This window comes from Spermophilus citellus (assembly GCF_964194105.1).
Source record: "Spermophilus citellus genome assembly, chromosome: 2".
In the NCBI taxonomy this organism is placed as follows: Eukaryota; Metazoa; Chordata; class Mammalia; order Rodentia; family Sciuridae; genus Spermophilus; species Spermophilus citellus.
In genome coordinates, this window is record NC_138183.1 from 5,737,150 (window position 1) to 5,759,707 (window position 22,558).

Consider the following 22,558-nt stretch of genomic DNA (forward strand, 5'->3'; position numbering starts at 1 on the left):
GCTGCCTGCACGACCTCTCCTTTTTCCTCACCCACACCTCTTTTCCAACAGAAGGAAAGGCATCACCCTGCCACAGGGATGTGAACAAGATGACCTTCCCCGGGCCCAACACAACTTGCTGGACTTGCCGAGCAAGGTATCTGAGCACGGGGACCTGGCGGTGCCGTCCTTGTCTTCCAGGAAGCACTCAGCTGGAGAACATGCACAAAAGGCTGTTCTGGAGGCACCAAGGGCTCACTGGGAGGAGAGAAGGCAGTGAGGCTCCGAGGCTCCACCAGAGACACAGTCAAGTGAAAATCTCACTGACAAAATGGTTTTCAAAAGGCTGAGACACTTAACTCTGATCCTCCACCTAGAGGCACCAAGCAGCCGCGTGTGGCTCACTGCAGCAGTCTGAGCAGCACTCGGCAGCTAGTAGCATGTGCCAGGAAATCAAAACAAACCCGCATTGTTCCTACTGCCCCTGAGTGGCCAGTAATCTCAAAGATGATGTGGAAACAGAACACAAACATTCTGAAAGAGCATAAAACATCACACTGTCCAGAAGCAGGGACAAGCGCCAGGTCCCAGGGGCCAAGAAGCAACTCTCCCCAGCCCTGAGGACACGCTGGCGGCGCCTCAGGTCTACTGGTAGAGACAATCCCAAGTCTCATTTCCTTCAACATGAGCAACTCTAGTGATCAAAGAACTGAGGAACTCTGGGGAGAAGGTTGCCTACCCCCGCACCCTGCCATGCTTGCTGGATGAACAGCGAAGGTAAACACAAAGCCCAACACCAAACAAGTCCCTGCCAGCATGGACGCTTGGCTTTCTGCTCCTAGGAGGTCACCCCAGCACTGCCGGGGGAGAAGGGCTCAGGCATGGGATGAGCTGAGAGGAACCAACGTGGCTGGCCTAGAATCCGCCTGCTGCCTCTCACTCAACAACAGGAAGGAGCTGTGATGGCCACCGACCAGGCTCCTCCCAACACTCCCTGAGCTGACTGAAACTACTAACAAAGCAGTTTTCATTTCCCTCCAAAGGGTGACTGTTTCTCCTAGTAAATGTGCCGTTCAAAGAACAGGAGCCATCATCTTACTATGTTAATGAAGACCAAATACCCAAACTGGACGGACTGGGAAAATGGCGGTGTACAAGTCTGGAAGTGGCACTGGCCAAGGGTGGAAGCTGACCTATTCCGGCCTTCCTTGGTGGGAAGCCCACCGCAAGGCCCTCCCTACCCAGAGCCTGCGCTGCTCCAACAGCAGTGGCTCCTGTGGTCTCCTGTTGCTCACAGTCTGCTCTGCCCCACCATGACAGACCAAATTGGGGGCCCTGGAGAAGACCCCTGAAAAGCAGAGTTCTGACCGAAGGCAGCTGAGGCCACAGACCTGGCCACTGGGCTGGATGTAGCAAGTGGCTCCCACTGTGGCCCTACAGGCCTGTGTGACTTCCCACCCCTCCAGGACAGCAGTGGTGGAAATGGGATGGAAACCGCTGAGGCTGCTTCTTACCTTTGCCTATGACGAGGCCACACTTATCTGCTGGCACGGTATATGTTATCTCCTGGATGCCACCAGGGGTTCCCATGCTCCAGTCGCCACGGCCCCTGCCCCTTCCTCTTGCTACTGCCAGACCTCCGAAGCCATCCCTCTCCTGGGAAGAAAACAAGGACATAGTGATGATTTCTGCCACCACCACAACACCACTCTCCGCCTTCTCTGGGAAGGAGGTTAAGTGACAGGATGTAATCAATGCCACAAATTAGAACCTAGCACCTTTCCAGACTTCAGATGTGAAGCCCACTTTCAACCAGAATCACCACCAATCACAGGTATACTCGAGGAAGACGTGCAGATAAACGTGTAGTTACATAAATGGCAGAGAGACACCCAACTGAAATAGGCTGCCAGGCATAAACTCCTCATCCGAATGACTCCTGACGCCCCCCCACACCACCAGGCTGCTACAAGGTACAATTCCATGACTGCCTTCTAGGTGGAAACCCTTGCTCCACTCAGCCAAAGGGATAAAAGGATTTAAGAAACATTCGTTTTCCTGCTCCCAGGAAAGAGCAAAAATATGCTCAACAGTGAGTGCTCAGGGCTGCTTCAGGAGGGAGAGGTGGAGGGAGTCAGTCAGGCCCACCTGGCTGCCCACATCTGGGCCGGAGAGGTCTCTGCCACACTCACACGGCCTGCCCAACAGAATGCAAAGCCTCAGTCTTGTCTAGCTGAGGTCCTGCCCCACCTGGGACTGGAGGGCCTGCGATTTTCATGTGGAAGGTGAACGGGGTCAAGCTACAAGTTCCCCCAGGCAAAGAAGCCCAAGAGTCATTCAACAAGAGTGGAGACTGTTGGGCAAAATCTGCCCATGTCAATCACAACTAAACTGCACAGATTTACCCAGAATACACACCAGCAGAGTCGAGCTAACTGGAGCGCGCCTCCCTGCACTCTGCTTTTAGAAAAGACAACTGACAAGTAAACAAGGTGATCTGAGGAATTTATGTTAAAACTCTCACACACGCACACATATACAGCCAACTTTCTGGGTGGACCAGATCCAGAAGACAAGGCTCTCTTGTAAACACCTCAGTTTCTGCAACCCTAAATCCACAAACTTAAATTTATAGAAAGGGATGTCAGAGAACATTCAGTGGCTTTTGAAACTCAATGAATCGTAAGAACTGCCAGGGCTCTGGTTAAAAACCCAAGGCCCTCCCCTGGATATTCTGATGCAGAGGACAGTGGGGCCTCTACACCTGTAACTTACAAGTACCCCTGGGTAGCTCCAGGATCACCTCCTGGTGAAACGCCCTCAATCTACTGCTGAGAAAAGGAGGCACAGAGGGCTTCAAGGACTTGGCTGGGGGCAGAGCTGGCAATATGATTTCCAACCTGTTGCTTTTTTCTTTGGCTCTACTCATTCTCAAACTTTCCCTCAGTCCTCATACTCAGAGAATGTGCCAATCTATCACCATTACAGCGGTTCGCAAATTCAGGTCACCACACGGGGTAGGGGAATCTCTGAAGCTCAAGAGATGCCAAGGGTTATCACGTGAGTTCACTCACAGTACAAGACACAGGTGTGAAATTGAGCACATGAAGACACTGTCAGGACTCAGGAGGACCCTGAAGTGCTTTTAAACTCAAGAGACTTCCCTTAATACAGTTTCACACTAAATGTACTTGCTTGCTGGAAATTTGGCAAACTGCTTAGTATTTCCCCACATAGTTTAAAGAGCCAGGAATTTACTATATAAAGAAAATCTAGGTTCTGAGTAATAAAAGTTGAAGCAGGTAATAAACTAGCAAGGAAAAAAAAATACACTGGCAGGAAAGAGGTAGATGCAGAAACATCACTGGTCTCCAATCAGGAGACTGAGGGTGGCTGCCCATGGCACACCTTCTCCTTCTGTGTGTGAGGTCTCTGAACTCCAGGGAAGGGGACCTACCTGCGCCGTAAGGATCAGCTCGTTGATGATGTGAGCAGCATGCTGACACCGATCTGGAGGGCCCATGACCTGGGCAGCTCTCTCAGGACTAATCCCATCATCTGTAGGACCAGGTGAAGTGGGATCAGTAAAAACACAAAGTCACAAGGAAACGAAGGCCAATACAAGTCACAATCAATATTCTTTTTGGACTAGGATCAAACCCACAGGTGCTACATTACTAAGCTACATCTCCAGTCTTTTTTTTTTTTTTTATTTTGAGACCAGATCTCACTAAGTTGCTTTGGACCTTGCTAAGTGGCCTAGAACTTGTGATCCTCCTGCCTCAGCCTCCAAGTCTCTGGATTATAGGCATGTGCCACCATATCGTGCCACAATCAAAGGACAATGAGCTAAAAAGGCAACCAGACTGTCACCAGCTTCAGGGATTCCTTTGGATTGATTTGGTTGATAGGAAAATACGTATGATTAGATCTTTTTATGTGTTTCAGGTCAATATTCAATTCTTATGTGAATACAGCTATTTTTTAAAAAGATGTCATTAGAGAAACAAAACAAACCTGGCCAGGTGGGGAAGGCAAGGAAAACAATAAAGTTAAGGCAGTGATTCCCTCAAGCCAGATAACCAGGATGCTTTTCTCTTCAGAGAAATGAGGAAAATACAGACAATGTATAATTTTTTTTTTTTTTTGCTCACAAAAGTAAATTTATAAAATGTAAAGAATTATCCTATTAATTACTTTTTTTGGATTTTTTTTTTTTTTTTTTTTTGGTACTGGGGATTGAATTCAGGGGTACTTGACCACTGAGCCACATCCCTAGTCCTATTTTATATTTTACTTAGGGACAGGGTCTCATTGAGTTGCTTAGCGCCTCCCCATTGCTGAGACTGGCTTTGAACCCAAGATCCTCCTGCCTCGGTCTCCCTCAGCCGCTGGGATTACAGGCACGCCACTGCACTCGGCCACATGGTCTATTTTTAAAAAAGGTCTTCACTCAGCAAAATGACCAGCTGGAAATACATTGCGGATCTGCTCACATCTTAACAGTCCAAACAAACAACAACAACAAAAAAGTGGGGGCCTGGAGACCTTTGGTCTAATCACTGTGGCTTGGGAGGAGATGAGGCCCAGAAGAAGAAACTTGGATTGCCAATTTTGGTAACAGAATGTTGTGAGGAAGGAAAAGAAAGAGAACATACTCATGAGTTAGTAACAAGGCCCTGTTTCCTGAGATGTTTATTTATTTTCAAAAATATTTTTTTTCTTTATGTATTATCTCTAATCAGTTATACATGACAGTAAAAAGCTCTTCAACCTTGTATACAACTAGAGCAGAATTTTTCACTTCTGTGTTTGTGCCGAGTTGTTTGAACACTAAGGATTTTTGAGACTCATCAATACCAACCTGGTTTAAACTGAATCCTTACACCAGCATCATTCTGGATCTTTTTGATCATTTCCCCATTTCTTCCTATTACAATTCCAACAGCAAACCTAGGGACAGATACCTAGTCACAGAGAAACAAACCATCATCAGAGCTTTTTAAAATCTGGCTTTCCTTGGTATTGGGGATTGAACCAGGGGTGCTCTACCACTCAGCTACAGCCCCTTTTTATTTTTTATATCGAGGCACAGTCTTCTAAACTGCCCAGGCTGGCCTCAAACTTGTAATCCTCTGGCCCCAGCCTCCCCAGTTGCTAGGATTGTAAGCGTACACCACCATGTATGGCCAAATCTGGCGTTTTTTTTTTTTTTTTTTTAGACAGAGAGAGAATTTTTTTAATATTTATTTTTTAGTTTTCAGGGGACACAACATCTTTGTTTGTATGTGGTGCTGAGGATCAAACCTGGGCTGCACGCATGCCAGGCGAGCGCGCTACCGCTTGAGCCACATCCCCAGCCCATATCTGGCGTTTTTTGAAAGAACAGACATTTTTTTTTTAAATAAATGACTTGATTTTTATTACAGTGCAATTTGGAAAATGATATGACAAAACCATTTTTTCTTCTCTTGGGAACAATATTGTTGTTTAACAACTATGTTCTTAACAAATAGACAAGTCTAAGATTTAATCAAAATAGTAATAAATGAAGGCAAGAAAAAAGTTCTTAAAGATTAATCAATTTATCTTCCAAATTCTATGCAGTATAAACACATTATACACACAGAATATATCAGTAGTCCTTTATTTTTTTGAGGCAAAATATACATAATATTGACCACTCAGTGATTTGTGGAGGCATATTCTGGTTCTGGCTCTCTGCACTAACTGTCCTGTTTGCAAGGTCAACCTCCCCACCCCCCCTTTTTGAACTAGAGATTGAACCCAGGGTTACTTTACCACTTAGCTCCATCACTAGACCATTTTATTTTGGGGGAAGGTCTCACTAAATTGCCCAGGTTGGCCTTCAACTTGCGGTCTTCCTGCCTCAGCTTCCTGAGTCACTGGTATTTATAGGGTGTGCCACGGTGCCCCACAAGGTTCACCATATTTCAAAATTTCATTTTTAAAAATATCTATTTTTTTAGTTGTAGTTGGACACAATACATTTATTTATCTATTTTTATGTGGTGCTGAGGATTGAACCCAGGGCCCTGCACTTGCTAGACGAGTGCTCTACCAATGAGCCACAACCCCAGCCCCTCAAAATTCCATTTTTAAGGACTGTTTTGGTCCCACTTCACATCATCAATAAAACGGGCTTCCAGGTTAGACCCAATCAAAACACAGACAACAGAGAAAACGTGAACTCTGATCTTTATCTGGGCAGCAAGTTAACCTTTAAAGCCAAACCTCAAAGTTAAGAGAATGACCGCTACTACCTATACTGCAGCTGGACGCCCCATCCTGCCCGCCTGTGCTCAAATCCTGGGGCAGGGGGTGCACTCTCAAAGTTTGGAAGATGCCATGGAAGCTAACCCACCTAAAGGTGAGGGAACTAAGGGGTGTGAGCACATACTGCATCTACACCCAGCCGCCTACTAACCTATAACTCAAGCATACCTCTAGACTGCCTCCTCCCACACGGGCACCGAAGTCACCTCGCACACCTCGGAAGTCAACTTGGTCTTTTTCTCGGATGATCTCCAATACCATTTCTCTGGCTTGCTGCAGAAACACAAACAAAAGGCATCATGGGATAAAAAAATCCTAAAAAAAAAAAGATGGAAGCAGGTGAAATTTCAAGATGGACACACCAACGTGGGCTTCAAGATTCAGAAGGCTGGGTGCAGTGGCACAAACCTGTAATCCCTGTGGATAGGGAGGCAGAGACTAGAGGATCACAAGTTCAAAGCCAGCCCCCCCGCAACGGCAAGGCACTAAGCAACTCAGTGAGACTCTAAATAAAATACAAAATAAGGCTGGGGATGTGGCTCAGTAGTCAAGTGCCCCTGACTGAGTTCAATCCCAGGTGTCAAAAAAAAAAAAAAAAAAAAAAAAAAGAAAGAAAAAAAAAAGATTCAGAAGGTGCTTGGCTGTGGGAACACTCACTCACTACTTATAGGACATGATAAGGAAACAGGTATCAAATCTTAAAATGATTGCAAGAGTTCCACAAAGACAAGGTCCAGTCCAACCCCCCTTTTTGATACTGGGGATTAAACCCAGGTTGCTTAATCACTGAGCCACATCCCCAGCTCCCCCATTTTTTTTTTTTTTTAGTTAATAGAAGTTTATTTTTATTTGATTATATGCAGTGCTGAGAATCGAACCCAGTGTCTCACATATGCTAAGCAAGCGTTCCACCACAGCGGATGGCCTGGCTCCAAGGAACTGCTGGAGCTGCTCACCTACAGCAATGGCAGGAAGAACGCTGTTATTTCACAGACGCAGCCTACACCCGCAGCCTACAACCACAGCCCACTCATATTTCTAGGAGGGTGGAGACCCTCAGGGGACTGAAGATTTTGGCAAGCAGAGCTGTCTTCCCAGAAGCTCAGGGACAGAGTGTCCCAATGAGAACACACGTGTGCTCGTGTAGCTTGAGGACCTGGGTTCATCTTCATCCCCAGCTGAGGGGCCACACAGACTGAGACAGGGGACAAGCAAACAAAGGCCAAAGAAAGCCTGCAAATGAGCTGAACCAAAGCCCGCAAGGCTGAAAGTGCCGGTCTGAGCTTCCCCTCTGAGGGGCACCAAGGGAAATGGGCCGTGTGTGCTGTCCCAGACTTACATTGCCACTCAGCACTGAAAAATGGCCAGTGGAAATGGTTTTCCATGAAGCCAGTGGCTCCAGCTCTGGGTAGCACTGATAACCCTGGGCTCACTGGCGAGCTTGCTGGGGAAAATCATTCACCCTAGATAAAGGGAAGCACTGCTGCTTTACAATTACTTGAGCAGAATAAAAGCTCTAGGCCACCACCAAGTGACAGCCCCCCCCCCCCAAGCCTTCCCACCCCCAATCACGGTCCCTTTCCTACCTGTACTTTGAACGGGTCTCCAGTGATACGAAGGGGCTTGTCTGCTCCTGTGGGCAGTGGGCCATCCTGGATCATGACCATTTTTACACCTGTCCGCTCCTGTGGTGGAACACACACCAGCACAGCCCTCACTGTCTTGGAAAGGATGCAGGTTGCCACAAGCAGCAGAACTGGATCAGATTACACCCACAAGAAGCCCACGTCCCACTTCCATGAGGCGATGACTTCTGAACAGGCCCGCAGAATGTGCACCAATGGGCCATGCTGGACAACACCAAGTGTAACACAGCAAACTACTGCTTGCCAACACTTTCTTCTGTCCTCTCTCCGTGCTCACATCCTACACTAGATTCCACATGGCCTTCTGCAACCCAAGGCCTGGGTCATGAGAGCACACGGGGCAAGCACATCTATCCCTAACCCTAACTGGCCACAGCAAATGCCCAGAGGCTCTTAAATGAAAATTCATTCATAACTGACACGGCAACTGAACTTAAGCAAGTATATTTCCAGTCCTTCTCTTAGTGTGGCTACCAATAAGTTTAGCTGTGAAAATACGCATGTGACTGAAGCTGCAGCCCCCATCCTGCAGGGGATGCTGGGTTCTGGAATGCGTTTGGCCCCAGGTATCCGCAGATAAGGGGCTCCAGAGCAAGAGAGCCCTGGTTCAGGGCACCCACTTGGTAATAGACTCCTGGGTAAGAACAGAAGAATGGGCACTCTTCAGCTGCACGACCACAGCAAGGCCAGCAAATGCCCTCCTTATAGACAAGGGCCCGGAGCCTTCCAGGGACAAACGTGTTGAAGAGCACAGAACTAACCAGGGGTGTACTAGGGTGGGCCTGGCTCCAGACACAGCACTTTTATCCGAGGGGCTGTCATTTCATGGCAAAAGTGATGCTGACACAGCTTGATTATAGCCCTGGTTGCTCACAGTTCCAGGATCTTTTCCAGCTCCCTGGCCCAACACCGGGCATCAGGCCTGACTGCAGCACACATCTAGCAGGGAGCCCTTGGCACTGTGGAGTACCCAGCCAGCCCTATCAGGGAAGTGGGTCATGACCAGCAGCCCAGGGCAGGAAGACACAAGCCCTCAGGAGGGCAGGAGAGAGCAGAGCAGTGGCTGGGCCTGGCGTCCCTCGGGGCTCACGTACCTGCAATTGCTTGATTGTTTCCCCTCCTTTGCCGATGACCAGACCCACTTTAGATGCAGGAATAAGGATCTCCTGGATTGTGCTGTTGCCATCTATGTCGTTATGAAAGCCAGGTCCATTGCGACAGCGGTCCACAATCTGCCCCAGCAGTCGTTTGGCTTGTCTTTGGAAGGGAGAAGAACCACAAGAGAACCAGCATTAAAGGAATACTCTAAGTGTGCAGGAAGGGAAACAGCACTGGGCAAAGTGCCAGGAGCCAAGGCAGCCCTCCATCCAGCTCCAGCTCCTGCCCCACACCCTGGAGGGCTCTGCCATCGCCGTGCCACCAGGCTGGAATTCAAAAGCAACACACACCACAAAACCACTGTTCTGACACGGAGCCGTGATGAGCAGGCTACTGCCAGACACAGCCCCCTGCATGTTTGCCTCTGCACCTGCTAGAGTCACCACAGACAGCTTCTCCTTCCACTGACTGTCAGCTGCTTTGGTGGCAAGGACCACCTCTTAATCCTCTGTACATCTCTCTGTTCCCCAATCTATCAAACCCTTTCACAGAGTAGGCACTCGGTACACATTTGTTAAGTCAGGGCAGGAGAGAGAGAATAACGAGGAGGATGGGAAGAAAGAAAGCAAGGGTTAGTATTCATAGTTCATACTTCCAGACTCCAGATTTCTTCTCCTTGGCTAAAAAAACTGCTCTATGACCTTCAACCTACAACTGAGGATCACCAGTCTGGTTTTAAGAGGTGGGAGGGGAGGCAGCGTCCCACTACAGCTCTGCACTCAGGGGCATCCCAGTTGGGACCCTGTGCTCCCCAAGCCATGCTCCTTCTGTTGGTTGATTCATCCTGGGGGAGGGAAACTGCAATGTGGCCACAGTGCAACCCAGTCTACCAATGTCACCTGTCAGTCCAATTTCTTTCCTTTTCTGCACCAGAATCTTCCCTAGCTATATTTACAGAACCCATTTTTTTTTTTTTTTTTTTTTTTTTTTTTTTTTTTTTAGTACCAGAGACTGAACTCAGGGGCATTCGACCACATCCCCAGCCATATTTTATATTTCATTTAGAGACAGGGTCTCACTGAGTTGCTCAGCGCCTCACAGTTGCTGAAGCTGGCTTTGAACTTGCAATTCTCTTGCCTCAGTCTTCTGAGCCGCTGGGATTACAGGCATGAGTCCCTGCGCCTGCCAGAATCCATTCTTTAAACTGCCAAACACCATCTATTTTTTTTGTTCCTGAGACTGAGTCAGCCACCAAACAGGCTGGAAAAGGCAAGACTACTTCCTCCCCAAGCTAAAATCCCACTGCCTCAACTCCTTGGGCAGACACAAAGCAGGAATGGTTAGAGAGATAGAAGGAAGGAGAGAGAGAGGTAGGAAATGGGTGTTGCTTTTTATAGTCTTGAGATTTTGTGTACAGAATCAGCTTTGCGTATCTTCTCAGTTACAGCAGCTTTTTAATATCTTGCTAGTGCACTAGATTAACCTGTGCTGGAAGGAAAATGCCTTGACTCCAGCTAAACCATCCAGCTTGCCCTATAATGCACACCTGCCAGGGACATTTATTCTGGTTCACTACTTGCAATGTTATAGAGAAAAAGAGAATTTAAACTCATCTAGACTCCTAAGAAATGGAAACAATAAAACAATTCTACCTATTGAGCCAGACATAATCTTAGCGCCCTGTGCCCATATGCAGTGCTACTCAATAGATTGAAAAAGGAAAGTGAGATGACTTAGAGTCAGCATATCCCCTTTCCCTAGGAGGTTCCTGGTTTAGGAGGCCTACATCTATCTGGTACGAGGCTCTGAGCATGTGCGAACCAGGAGAGGAAAGCAATGCCAGTCTTAGGGCAGCTGCGAGGGCCCCAACAGTCAAGACGCCCTCTGGCTGGTTTATACAACATTCTGTAGAGCAAAAGTCACAAAGAATGAAGAACTGGTTCACAAATATTAGAGGGTGAGGGGTCAGACCAGGCAAAAGATCTGGTGCTAAGGCTCTACGTAGCTCACAGCCTGATAGGCCCTCTCTTCCAGCCCTGCCCAGGAAAAGGAGACGTTAACTCTTGAGAAGAAGTTGATTAGCTTGTTCAGGTGGGGTGCATGTCTGTTCCTAAAGCCTGGCTTATGAAGGAGATGGCCGTGAGGCACCCTGCAGGGTTAAGGAAGAGGCAGTACCTTGTGTATTTGGTAATAGAAAAGCTCCCCAGGTGTGGCGACCTCCCAGATCTTTGTCCTGTCGGAGCATATGCTGTGTGTCCAGACTGCAGCCCAGACTGACAGTGTTCAAGGACCGTTTTGCCCTTCCATTTCTCCCCATTTGGGGAAGGAGGAAGAAGAGTGAAAGGAAAAGTAAATAAAATAAACTTACTCAATACTTTCTGGGGTTCCGGTAAGTACACAGGGCCTCTCTGGAATCCCAGAACTCTCTATAAGAAGAACCAAGAAGATGAGGTGTGTTGGTGGGCATCAGCGACTGTGTGCCTTTGCCTCTGTGTGCAGACTGTCTTTCTGGTGCTGGGTCCTACACCAGCTCCACAGAAGCCCAGTCTCCCCAAAAGGACAGTCTCCTCTGCATGGGGATGGAACACAAAGCTGGCAGCTCCACCCTAGGTTCTCAAAGTGGAAACAAGTCCCACAGGGAGGTGGCAGGACACAGAGGTATGCAGATGAGAATTAGCCACCAGCCTCAGCTTCGCTCTGACCCGCCCACAAGCTAGTCGTTCCTCCAGTCACTGTGGCATGCCATTCCTCAGTTTCTCCACCTGTAGAGCAGTTTAACGGTCACACAATCGCAAACAGCTCTGAGACACGCTGCTAAGGAACTTAACGATAAGCACCCATGACTACTACCAGTTATTGCATGAATATCCAAAGAGATCAGTAACAGCTATGTGGAGCTGGTTCTGGGCCATTTGACAAGAGAGGAAAATCTTTCTTTCCAGCTGCTCATGTGATGCTTCAGTTTGTTCCTAAAAAAGTACTTCTTAAAATCCTTCCTCAAAAACTTGAAAGAGAAATAGCCACCAGCAGTTAATGCTTTCAAGATACAGTAAAGACACCTCTTTAACATTAGGACTTTCTTCTAGTTGAATGTCCTCTAGACCCCTTCCTCCCCAATGGAAAGAGTTCAAACTCATATGAGATGATAAAAAATAAAAACTGTTCTTCAATCCATCTCTCTCCATATTGTGTGGTCAAAAACCGACCCTGCCAGGAAAGGTCCTGAAATGTGTATGAAACAGGCTAATTCAACCAAAACCACAGGTGTCCTCATTCCACAATGGGAAGGATAGCTCACTGGGGGGCCAGGATGCAGTCCCCACTGTGTCTGGCGTAATATTCTGGTGCAGAAAACATAGTTGGCAGGTGCTAGGAAGGAGCCATGCCTGGCCACAGAGCTGTGGAGGGTCCACCCCAGAAGCCAGACCGAAGTCTTATCTCTGGACTGGCTTTTGCTTTGGTGCTTATGTGGGAGTCCAACTCCAGAGGTGCAAGGAGACAGCAACCACATATACTTACCAAAACCCCCAAACTTCTAAGCAACAAGCAAAGGTACCAACTCTGGAAAACTGTGCAAAATACTTATTTCTATCAAACAGAGATCTGCGAAAAAGAAGCCCTTACCTGAAGCAATCTGAATTTTGCAACCAGATTCTGCTTGAATCCGCGAAATCTGCTCACCTCCCCTGCCGATAACTGAAACAAATTGAACAAAGTCAGAATGTACCTCTCATTCTGTATTTAACCATGCACGAATGACAGAATTAATTCAACAGTTACACTTCACCCACTGCTCACTTCAAATTAAGTTGGTCCCTGTGAGCCCATCTCAACTCTCTGGGCACTACACCAAAGGAAACTGCATGTGAAACACAGCAGACAGATACAGGGTATTGTAGCTGGAGTGGGGGGCAAGGGTGTCTATGACCCTAAGCTCTGGTCTCTCCCTTGGCCTGGAGAGAAATCTGCAGCACTTTAGGGATGTGGGGAACATACATGCGAAGTATTCTACTATAGGTGACATGCAAAGAAAAAAAAGAAGATAGGAATTAGAGGATAAGTAGATAATATGGATACTTACTAAATCCAACCATTTTATCAGGCACTTTGAATTCTTCTGTTATTACTGCCCTAAAAACAAAGAATATTTTGGAAAAAATATATAGAATTCTGCAGCCACTCTAGACTCCCCAGCTTTCCAAACTGGCAATTTTCAAGGGTTAAAATAAATTGTGCCAATTTAGCCAACGAATCACAAGCCTCTACAGAGAGCCATCAATGAACCTTTGGTCAATGGCTATTTCAAAACCAGCGTCTTTGTCTCCTTGTGTCAGAGAAAGAAACTTCTGGGCCACGAGCCCCCCACCTCCATTCTGTATACAGCTGCTTAACTTATACCTCACCAGGTCCTCCCTCAGCCTGAGGCATCAATCCCAGGGTCTTTCCTTACAGATCCTCTGGGGCCTGGGGAGATGTGTAGACTTCTATTACAGTGTTCTCGCTAGACCAGCGATATTCAACTTTACTTTGACATTCCTGATCTCCCTGCCTTTTTATGGTTTTCTGCCTCTCTCCAATTTATCTGTTTTCTTAAGGTGAAATGCCCCAAATGAAACCAGTATCCAGCAGAGGCCTAATCAGTGTTGACCAGAACAGAATGATCACCTCACTTACTCTGCAAAGTACTTCCGTTAAATGCTATCTCACCTATTATGTCCAATCCCCCTCCACTGCAAAACAAACAATAAAAAACAAAAATCCTACACACACACACACACACACACACCCCTGCACTGCCTCTTTCAAACAAAACAGGGATCATGGACAATATCCAATTTGCCCAACACCCCAGAAAGCAATTAAGTCTAAACATGTACCTTGGGAAGAAGCTAAATCCAAGTAGTTTTTTTTTTTTTTTTTTTTTTTTAAAGCAAGCATTTCTAAACATCTTTCACACAGCTGGATTTGTCCCCACCATGGAAAGGACTGAATGAAGTGTGGGTTTGAGCAAGCGCAGTGCTTAGAAGAAATGCAAGAGCATCCACAGCTCTTGCTGCTGCGTCCCTGAGAGGCAGCAATGCCTCCTCCAGGAGCTCCTGTCCTCGGGCCTGGCTGCAAGGACCAGCTTGTCTCCTCCCTCAGGATGTGTGTTTTCACCCCAAATCAGGCAGTTCCCAGCTTATTAATCAGCAGTGCCGTGGAAGCCGACACCAACCCTTGTTGGCCTAACATCCTGCGGCAGACGCTGGGTCCCTGTCAGGAGGTGAATCCTGATTGTTCCAGGATGACAGCACTCCTGTGCGCGTGACTGAGAGGCTGCTGCTCCCATCGCATGGAGCACAAGCTGTCTACTCTCAGAAAACATTACGCGGGAATTGACTAGAGGGCCTTCAACACACAACACGAAATGTCATGGAGCTCGGGCAGCTCCTTGGCCCTCAGGAACAACATCAGCAGACTCTTTCTGGGGAAGAGATGTACCGAGACAAGCTGCTTTGGGCTTCTTGGAAGAAAAGGTTCTTTTCTAAACGTGAGGCTGAACTCTGACTACCAGGTTTGGCACAGACATTTTGGAAAGAAACATCCTAAGTATGGCGTAGGACAGCCAGTGTTTCATTCCTCATTTAAATTATCTTAATTCATTAACAAACAAAACAAACAAGGAATCAGCAAGAAAACCCAGGATAAATGTCTGGGTTATTTAATACCTGACGATTTCTAGAAACTCCCCAACATTCATGCAGAACATAGAGGGTAAAACATATCCACACAAGTCAAGGTCAAGGGATCTAGGTGTCAGTAAGATTCCTCACTAAAGAGAAAGAATAGCTGAGTTTCCTGTGTCCTACTTCCTTTTTTAAGAATAATAGTGAAGCCACAATATCCTATCTTACTGCTGGCCTACAGATCTTTACAGCTTTCTAAATCCTCAACACTAACAGAAGGAAGGCTGAGGGAAACAGGCAAAGGACTCACCAGCCAGCTGGCTGAGGTTCTCTGGCAAGTAAGACCCTGTCCCCATGGTGGGGCTAGAACCCTGGTTCCTGGCCTCCCCAGCCAGAAACCTGAGCACTCCCTGAGCACCATCAGCACCTCCAGTGGGCCAAGACCCCAACTCTCCTCCAGTGAAGAAGCTAAGAATTCATAAAACACTGGGAAAGCCATAAAACCAGGTGGGACAACGTCATATTCTTTCCTTTTAAATTAAACATGTTGGAAGAAAAGAGCAGCTCCAACACGATGGAAGTCATTTAAGTTTTTGTACAAAACACCTGCTTTTTAATATCTTGTATCAGACCATCCCTTGGGCTTATACTGTCCTGGAAAGGGCTGGCAAAAACCTGGAGTTTTAAAGAAATCTAGCCCACGGTTTCTCTCACACTCCCAACCTCTGACTTTCTAACACTCTAGTACAGATGGTGGATCAATAAACAATTAGAAATGATCAATAAATAATAAAACATAACCCACTGCTTACCTTTGATGTACCAAGGCCCCTAACTGGTTACCTACTGTGGCAAAGAGAAAGAGAAAAGAAAAATCAAAGCATTAGCACGGATAAACTAACTTCATCCTTTACGAGTTCTTACCATTTTGGGGGGGGTGGGGAGGAAGGCAGAAAGAAAGCAAACAGTAATTTAGGCTCAGTGGCTGAAATGAATGTGTTATATGATATGAAACAGGAGGGGACGTCTTGATCAACAGTCTCTAACCCAGTGTCCAGCTGAACGCAGGATAAGAAATTGATCTGTGTGTCCACATGCTGAGAGGCCTGGGAGAAAATCCTGCTCGCTTAAATCCCTCTAACTTCCTATCTCCCTCCTGCTCTGGATCCAAACTCAATGTAAAGACTGAGCCGCTCCTTCTCTCTCTTTTAAAAACAAATGAGAAGATTTACCCTCCTGTAAGCATTGTTAAGGACTGCTCCAGGCAGCTGCAGTCACTAAGAACAGGCACATATGTTCCTGGCAGCCACAGGGAGGGGACAGCCCCCAGGCTCCCACCCTCTCCGAAGGGCACAAGCAGCTCCAAGGGGATCAGGCCTCCTCCCTCCCAGGCCTCTTCCCTGGCCCACCATGGCCCTCCAAACACATGCGGTGGACACCAAGAGGTACAGCCGCCTCTGAAGCCCATTTCACAGAGACAACAGTGCCAAACAGTCTCTTATTAAAACCGACTCCGTAATCACATTCCCACAAAACCACTTTAGCTATGGTTTGTGTTCCAATTTCTCCTCTTTCAGCTATTGATGAGTGTCTCCTTCACCAATCATCAGCAAAAAATGATTCTGTGGCATTTCTCTCCTGGAAAATGCAGCTTAAAAAACATATCCAGCAGACAATGAAAAAGTCTAAGAACCAAACATATTACAAAGAACTCAATGTATCTTACAAGATGCTAAAAAGAGCATTCAAAAATATGTCTTTGGGGAAAGTCATTACAAGGATAGATAAGAGGTAAGTGGGAAAGGATCAATGACATCAACTTCAGGACAAAGAGCAAAAAGGTCTAACATATACACAGAACTCCAACTGCTCGTCTTCCTGTTCAAATGTGACCCTGTCATTCTCTGGATAGTAGCTGGTCATAGAGACAAAAGGAAAAGGAACCAGATAATGACATTCTGGAAGAAGAAAAAGCAGAGAGAAACTATGTTCCAAAAGGTAAAGACAGCTGATGAGTTTGCTGAAGCTATTGATCCAGAAATACCATATTTCTTCTGATCAATACTAAGATAATGGTCTGCAGCCAAAAACATCGACACTATACACTGTTAATCTGCTTATCTCAGGGATAAGAGAAATGTTTTTTAATTGACTTAAATTTTCTTTTTGCACACCCAGTTTTTTTTTTTAGTTGTAGTTGAACATAATATCTTTATTTTATTTATTTGTGTTTATGAGGTGCTGAGGATCGAACCCAGGGCCTCTCACCTGCGAGGCGAGCACTCTACCGCTGAGCCACAACCCCAGCACACACACCCAGTTTTAATATCACAAATGCTCTCAGTTTGGATTGGCAGTGCTCACGAGTCCCATATCACATACACAATCCCCAGCTTGACTGCTTTTGGTGGGGAGAGCGGACTGTCCACAACTAAAGGCAGTGGGAATAAAAAGAATGCACTGAAGGAGGTCCAGGCAGAGTGCCTGCGGGTCTGCTTAGCTGCTCCTTTCTGAGTCAAGTTCAGCTTTCCCAAGTTCAGCTTTTCCAAGTTCAGCTTCTCTTCTAGAAGGTAAATAATCCATTGAAGAAGAACTAAATATCTTGAAACAGGGACATGGAAGAGAGGTACCTATTGCCCCAACATGCAATGAGGTCAGAGGGCAGCTCCTGGTCCAGCGGGCTACTGGGTTAGAGACATCAAGAGGACAATGCTCTGGGCTGGGGATGTGGCTCAAGTGGTAGCGCGCTCGCCTGGCATGCGTGCGGCCCAGGTTCGATCCTCAGCACCACATACAAACAGAGATGTTGTGTCTGCCCAAAACTAAAAAATAAATAAATAAATAATTCTCTCTCTCTCTCAGGAAAAAAAAAAAAAAAAGAATGCTCTTCAGGTATGTCTGTCTACACGAAAAGCCATGGCAACAGAACAGGGCACCGCTGCTGTGGGGACTTCAGGAGACTCAAGAGAACACTCAAAGTCTTCTGTTAAAGGCCACTCCAAATTCTGTGCTCGCCACAGAAATGGAAATGCCTTTTTGTTGGCAATGTATGTGTCACAGAGGCTCTGCGCAACAGTGGCACCTCTGACAGCCAACTGTTCTGCTGACAGGTGGAGATGCTCAGAGACTGAACATAAAATCGCACTCGCCACCATCCCAAAGACGAAAGGACTACTGAGGCCACACCACCCAAAACAAAACCAAACGATATGCATAGTGCCCTCTCTGAGTTGGCAGAGCCTGAGAAGGACAAACACTCTTCCTTGTCCAGGAAAAGGCTGTGGCCCAATGCTAAAGCATGTGACCTAAAGCTTGGTTCCCTTAGGCAGCATTCCCAAATTGGTGCCCAAAAATGAAAACCAGCAGTGAGATGAAGGGTCACTGGGCACTCATACAGCAAACTGATATGTCCAGCTCCAGGGACAGGTGACTTCTCCTCAGTCTGCAGGGAGGCAGATGGGATGTCTATCAAGTTCAATTTAATGGTAACTGCAGTCATTTTACTGTAAAGAAGGAAAAATGCTGAATAAAATCAGTCCTATTTCCTGTTAATGGTGCATGCTGGTTGACAACGCCTCGTCTTGCTTCAAAGTTCCCCTCAGCTCAATTTCAGCACACGCGCACACGGGGTGGCTCTCATTTACCCTGCACACGACATAATAGGAAGCTGCCTGGGCTACATATGGGAAAATGAACTTCTTGTGGAAAAGAGGCTTCCTACAATATAAGAAATTCTTTCTGAAGAGTAATACTCTGCCAATTTCAATAATGATCTTTAAAAAAAATGCAGCAAGGTGGCCAGACATATTCTTTCCTATTAGTGAGGAGGAAAAAAAAAAAAAAGAAGAAGAAGAAAAAAAAGACCAGGCTTCATTCTTCTCCCCTAGAAGAAATGCTAACAAAGTATTGCTGGGCCACAGACCTGACTTTATAACAGGCATCAATTTTAATAGACGCTCTCCTCTCCCCCAAACCCCAAGGAACAGAAGCACCAATTACTCCTCACGACAGCTCAGACAACACGGCTGGCATCACGCGCAGAAGGGCAGGTGAGCAGCGCAGCCAGGGGAGGAATGTCAACAGTTCTTGTGTGACTGACAAAAACACATCGACCCTCCCTCTTCAGATCTGGAAAACATCCCCCGCTCAGCCCCTTCCTTGGATCTCCATCCCTTCTGACTCTGACCAGTCCTCTCCCAGGCCCCGGCTAAGGCAGGGACATAGCATTAGCTAGGGAGACACAAAGGCGGAATTCCTGTGTCCTGGGCAGCAGCTCTGCCCCAGGCCACCCAACACCACCTTGCTGAGTTCAGCTGAAAGGCCCATGGAAGTTCTCTGTTAGTAATTTTGTGAATTATTTTTTAAGTGAGAGAAAAGTTTACCTCAATAACACCACTCCTCCTTGTAGTCTACGAGCCTTTGCAAGTGGTCTGAAAGACCCCTGGTGCCTCATCTGCCTGGTCCACTCTTTCCTCTAAGAGTGCTCCCAGAGGCCTTCTTGCCATTCCCATTTCAGTACTTGCAGGGAGAGCAAGGGATCCTGCGCTCCAGCCAACCCTCAGCACCTAGGCCCATGTCAACTCTGCATCCGTCCCCACCCTTCATCTTACAGGTTTCCACACTGCCTTTCAGGTGCTGAACACTGTGCTAAGGTTCTGAGAATGAAATCATCAACAAGGTAAATCTTTCCCCTCAGAAGCTGAGCATCCGGTGGGGAAAGGAGAAAGTGCACGCTCAGACCTAGCCCAGCCTCCAGGAGTGAGGACGCCTTGAGGCCTGCACCCTCCCTAGCACAAGCAATGGAGCGCCACTGAGAGCAGAGTGCTTCCGTGACATTACCTTCACAGCACTAGGCCGTATTTTCACTTCAGTCAGTGGTCATGAAATCAACAGAGCAGTCACAAGGAGCTATACTAAAAATGAAAGAGAAAACGAAATACCACATATAATAAGAATATGCATTTAATAAACCTCTTAGTTAAATGTTTTAATGTGCACACACACCAACTAGTTCTGATGGAAAAAGGATTAACTCATGTCGTATTTTAATTTTTCTTCTTGAAAAAATTTGTATTTTGAGAGAGAATCTTACTAAATTGCCTATGCTGGCCTTGAACTTATGATGCTCCTGTCTCAGTAAATGGTACTTTATTTTTTTATTTTTATTTTTTTTAAAGAGAGAGTGAGAGAGGAGAGAAAGAGAGAGAGAGAGAATTTTTAATATTTATTTTCTAGTTCTCGGTGGACACAACATCTTTGTTGGTATGTGGTGCTGAGGATCGAACCCGGGCCGCACGCATGCCAGGCGAGTGCGCTACCGCTTGAGCCACATCCCCAGCCCAGTAAATGGTACTTTAAAAAATTCGAAAATACCTTGATATAACCCTCCTAAAAAATTTTGTGGGGGGCTGGGGATGTGGCTCAAGTGGTAGCGCGCTCGCCTGGCATGCGTGAGGCCCAGGTTCGATCCTCAGCACCACATACCAACAAAGATGTTGTGTCCACCAAAAAACTAAGAAATAAATATTAAAAAAAATAGGTATAAACTAATAATTTAAAAAAAAATTTTGTGGGCTGAGACTGTGGCTCAGTGGTAGAGTGCTTGCCTAGTATGAGTGAGGCACTAGGTTCAATTCTCAGGACCACATATAAACAAAGTCCATTGACAACTAAAAACATTTTTTTTTAAAAAAATTAGTGACAATAGTACTATTAGCTCTATCCTACAAGTGAGGAAATAGAGGCTCAGACACATTAAGCAACCTACCCCAAATCACACAGCAAACAACTGGCAGGGCTAGGATTTAAACCCCAGCCTAGCAGATTTTGGATTCCCATTTCCAAGCACTAGTGTCTTACACCACATGAGACAGAGGTCAAGGTTCAAGTCTCCCTTATGTCATATTAGATATTTGGCTGTGGTCAAAATTACTTTTCCAGACCTCTGTGTTCTTATCTATACAACTGGAGTGTAAGCTTCATGTTTCCTTGTAGCTGTGACCTTTTCTCATTCTGTCCAGGGCCTCCTCCAACATTCAATCCCTAGCCCCCCCCCCCGCCCCGCCCCCGGCAATCACTGATCTACTGTCCATTCCAAAAATGTTATGCCAAGAGAATAACACAATGTGTAGTCTTTGGGGACTGCCTTTCTGCCCGTGGCACACAGCACAGCTCCCTGGAGACTCAGCCAAGTTGCTGCAGGTCCCCTGTACCACCAGCCTGTTCCTGGGCTGCTCAATCTCACACCAGCACTGTCTGTCTAACCCTTCACTTGCTCAAGGACGTCTGGGTGTTTGCAGTCTGGGGCTGTTATGAATAAAGCTGTGACAAGGATTTGTGGACGGTTTTTTTTTTTTTTAGTGAATGTTAAGTTTGCATTTCTTGGGGATAAAGTCCCAGGAGTACAACTTGGGGTTGTATGACAAGTACATGCTAAGTTCTGTAGGACTGTAAAACTGTCTCCTGGACAGACTGTACCATCAAGATAAATCTTGATGATCCTGTAGAGTACAAGGCACAGTGGCACACACCTGTAATCCTACCAACTTAGCAAGACCTGTCTCAAAATAAAAAAATAAAAAGCGCTGGGGATGTAGCTCAATGGTAGAGTACCCCTGGTTCTTCTATCCCTGGTACCAAAAATAAACAAATAGCGGGGGGCCTCCTGCAGTGATTTTGATGTTCAGCCAGGGTAGAAAGACATTTTGGTTAACATATTTCCTAAAAGAATTGGAAAAAACTAGGAAACCTCTTTGAATTTGGCAGCTATGATTTCTTCTCCAGACTGATGGTTGTAAGGCACACAACAGGTACTGCTTGTGAGCTCCAGTTACAGCTCTGTCACAGCACTCCTGCAGCAGATTTAGCCTGTTTGTTTTTGTGGGAAATGCCCACTATTCCACCTTGCTGGCTAAGCAAACTGTCAACCAACCAGTCAGTTCACACTCTGCCAGGAAAAAGAATCTCACTTCCTTTTTCCACCTCACACATACATATGTGTCCATTTGACCACCACCTCAACTCTGAATTGTAATCCTGACTCGTACAGATGGAGGGAACGGGGTCCAGTAGGGCAGGGTGCAGAACCTCTGCCAGGAGTTATTATCTGGATAAAAATCAGACTCTGCTTCAGTGTTCCCCACCAAGACTGTGAACAGTGTTCACAGTGCCTCTGCACTGTGTCTCCTGGGGACTCTCCACCCTGAGTCCTTGACTTACCAACCAAACCAAGTAAGGGGAATTCAAGAAGTGTGTGGCAAGGAGAAGGCCATGCCCTCTGCAGGGCAGATACAATTCCCAGAGGTCCATTTCAAGGAAGGAGGAAGCTGAAGAGCCAGAAGCTAACAGAGAATTAGCCAAAGCTAACAGAGAATGCCTCTATTGGCCCATGCATGCCCACCCAACCCCAGAAGTCTTCACGCAGCAGCGTGAAGAGGAGGGCCAGAGAGCTGCCTAACTTGCTTCACCTCCGGCAAAGGCAAATCTCTCCCAGCCCCATGACTCTCAGCAGAGGTGTCTCAGTTTTGGCTTCCACCCCTCCAGCACCCTCTACCACCCTCCATTCAGGGAAAGGACCAGCATCACAGCACTTCATTTTTCTGTCTCCCAAGACTGGCACACGCAGGCCCTGCGCAGCAGCCTCCCGACCACCCACTCCAGCCCCCTCAGCCCTCAGCCTCAAGGCAGCAAGCAGTGTAACAGCAAGTTTCCTCTTCACTCCTCTTTTTCTCTTTCTCCGTGCCCTATGACACAAGTGATGAAACAAAAACTTGTAAAGGAGCACAAGTATTCTGTTCCCATCTGATAGCACACGTAGGAACCCTTCCTTCACTTCCCAAAACAGCAAAAGAACGAGACCGTGTGGGTCTACAC

General features: G+C 46.7%; 1 protein-coding gene across 2 annotated transcripts in view; it reads right to left on the minus strand.

The window, feature by feature from the left end:
- The window catches only part of FUBP3 (far upstream element binding protein 3), a 50,705-nt gene that overhangs the window by 9,394 nt on the left and 18,753 nt on the right, over positions 1-22,558 (minus strand). Inside the window, exons 3-12 of one of the 2 annotated variants that reach the window (XM_081263852.1) lie at positions 15,499-15,529; positions 13,102-13,151; positions 12,645-12,716; positions 11,389-11,446; positions 9,017-9,179; positions 7,863-7,961; positions 6,445-6,549; positions 4,844-4,946; positions 3,437-3,537; positions 1,494-1,635 (exon numbers count right to left, since the gene is read on the minus strand). In XM_081263852.1, coding sequence (XP_081119978.1) covers positions 1,494-1,635; positions 3,437-3,537; positions 4,844-4,946; positions 6,445-6,549; positions 7,863-7,961; positions 9,017-9,179; positions 11,389-11,446; positions 12,645-12,716; positions 13,102-13,151; positions 15,499-15,529 — 924 coding nt within the window. Of the gene's footprint in view, positions 1-1,493; positions 1,636-3,436; positions 3,538-4,843; positions 4,947-6,444; positions 6,550-7,862; positions 7,962-9,016; positions 9,180-11,388; positions 11,447-12,644; positions 12,717-13,101; positions 13,152-15,498; positions 15,533-22,558 lie in introns of both variants that reach the window. The other variant, XM_081263851.1, reaches the window with a different exon arrangement.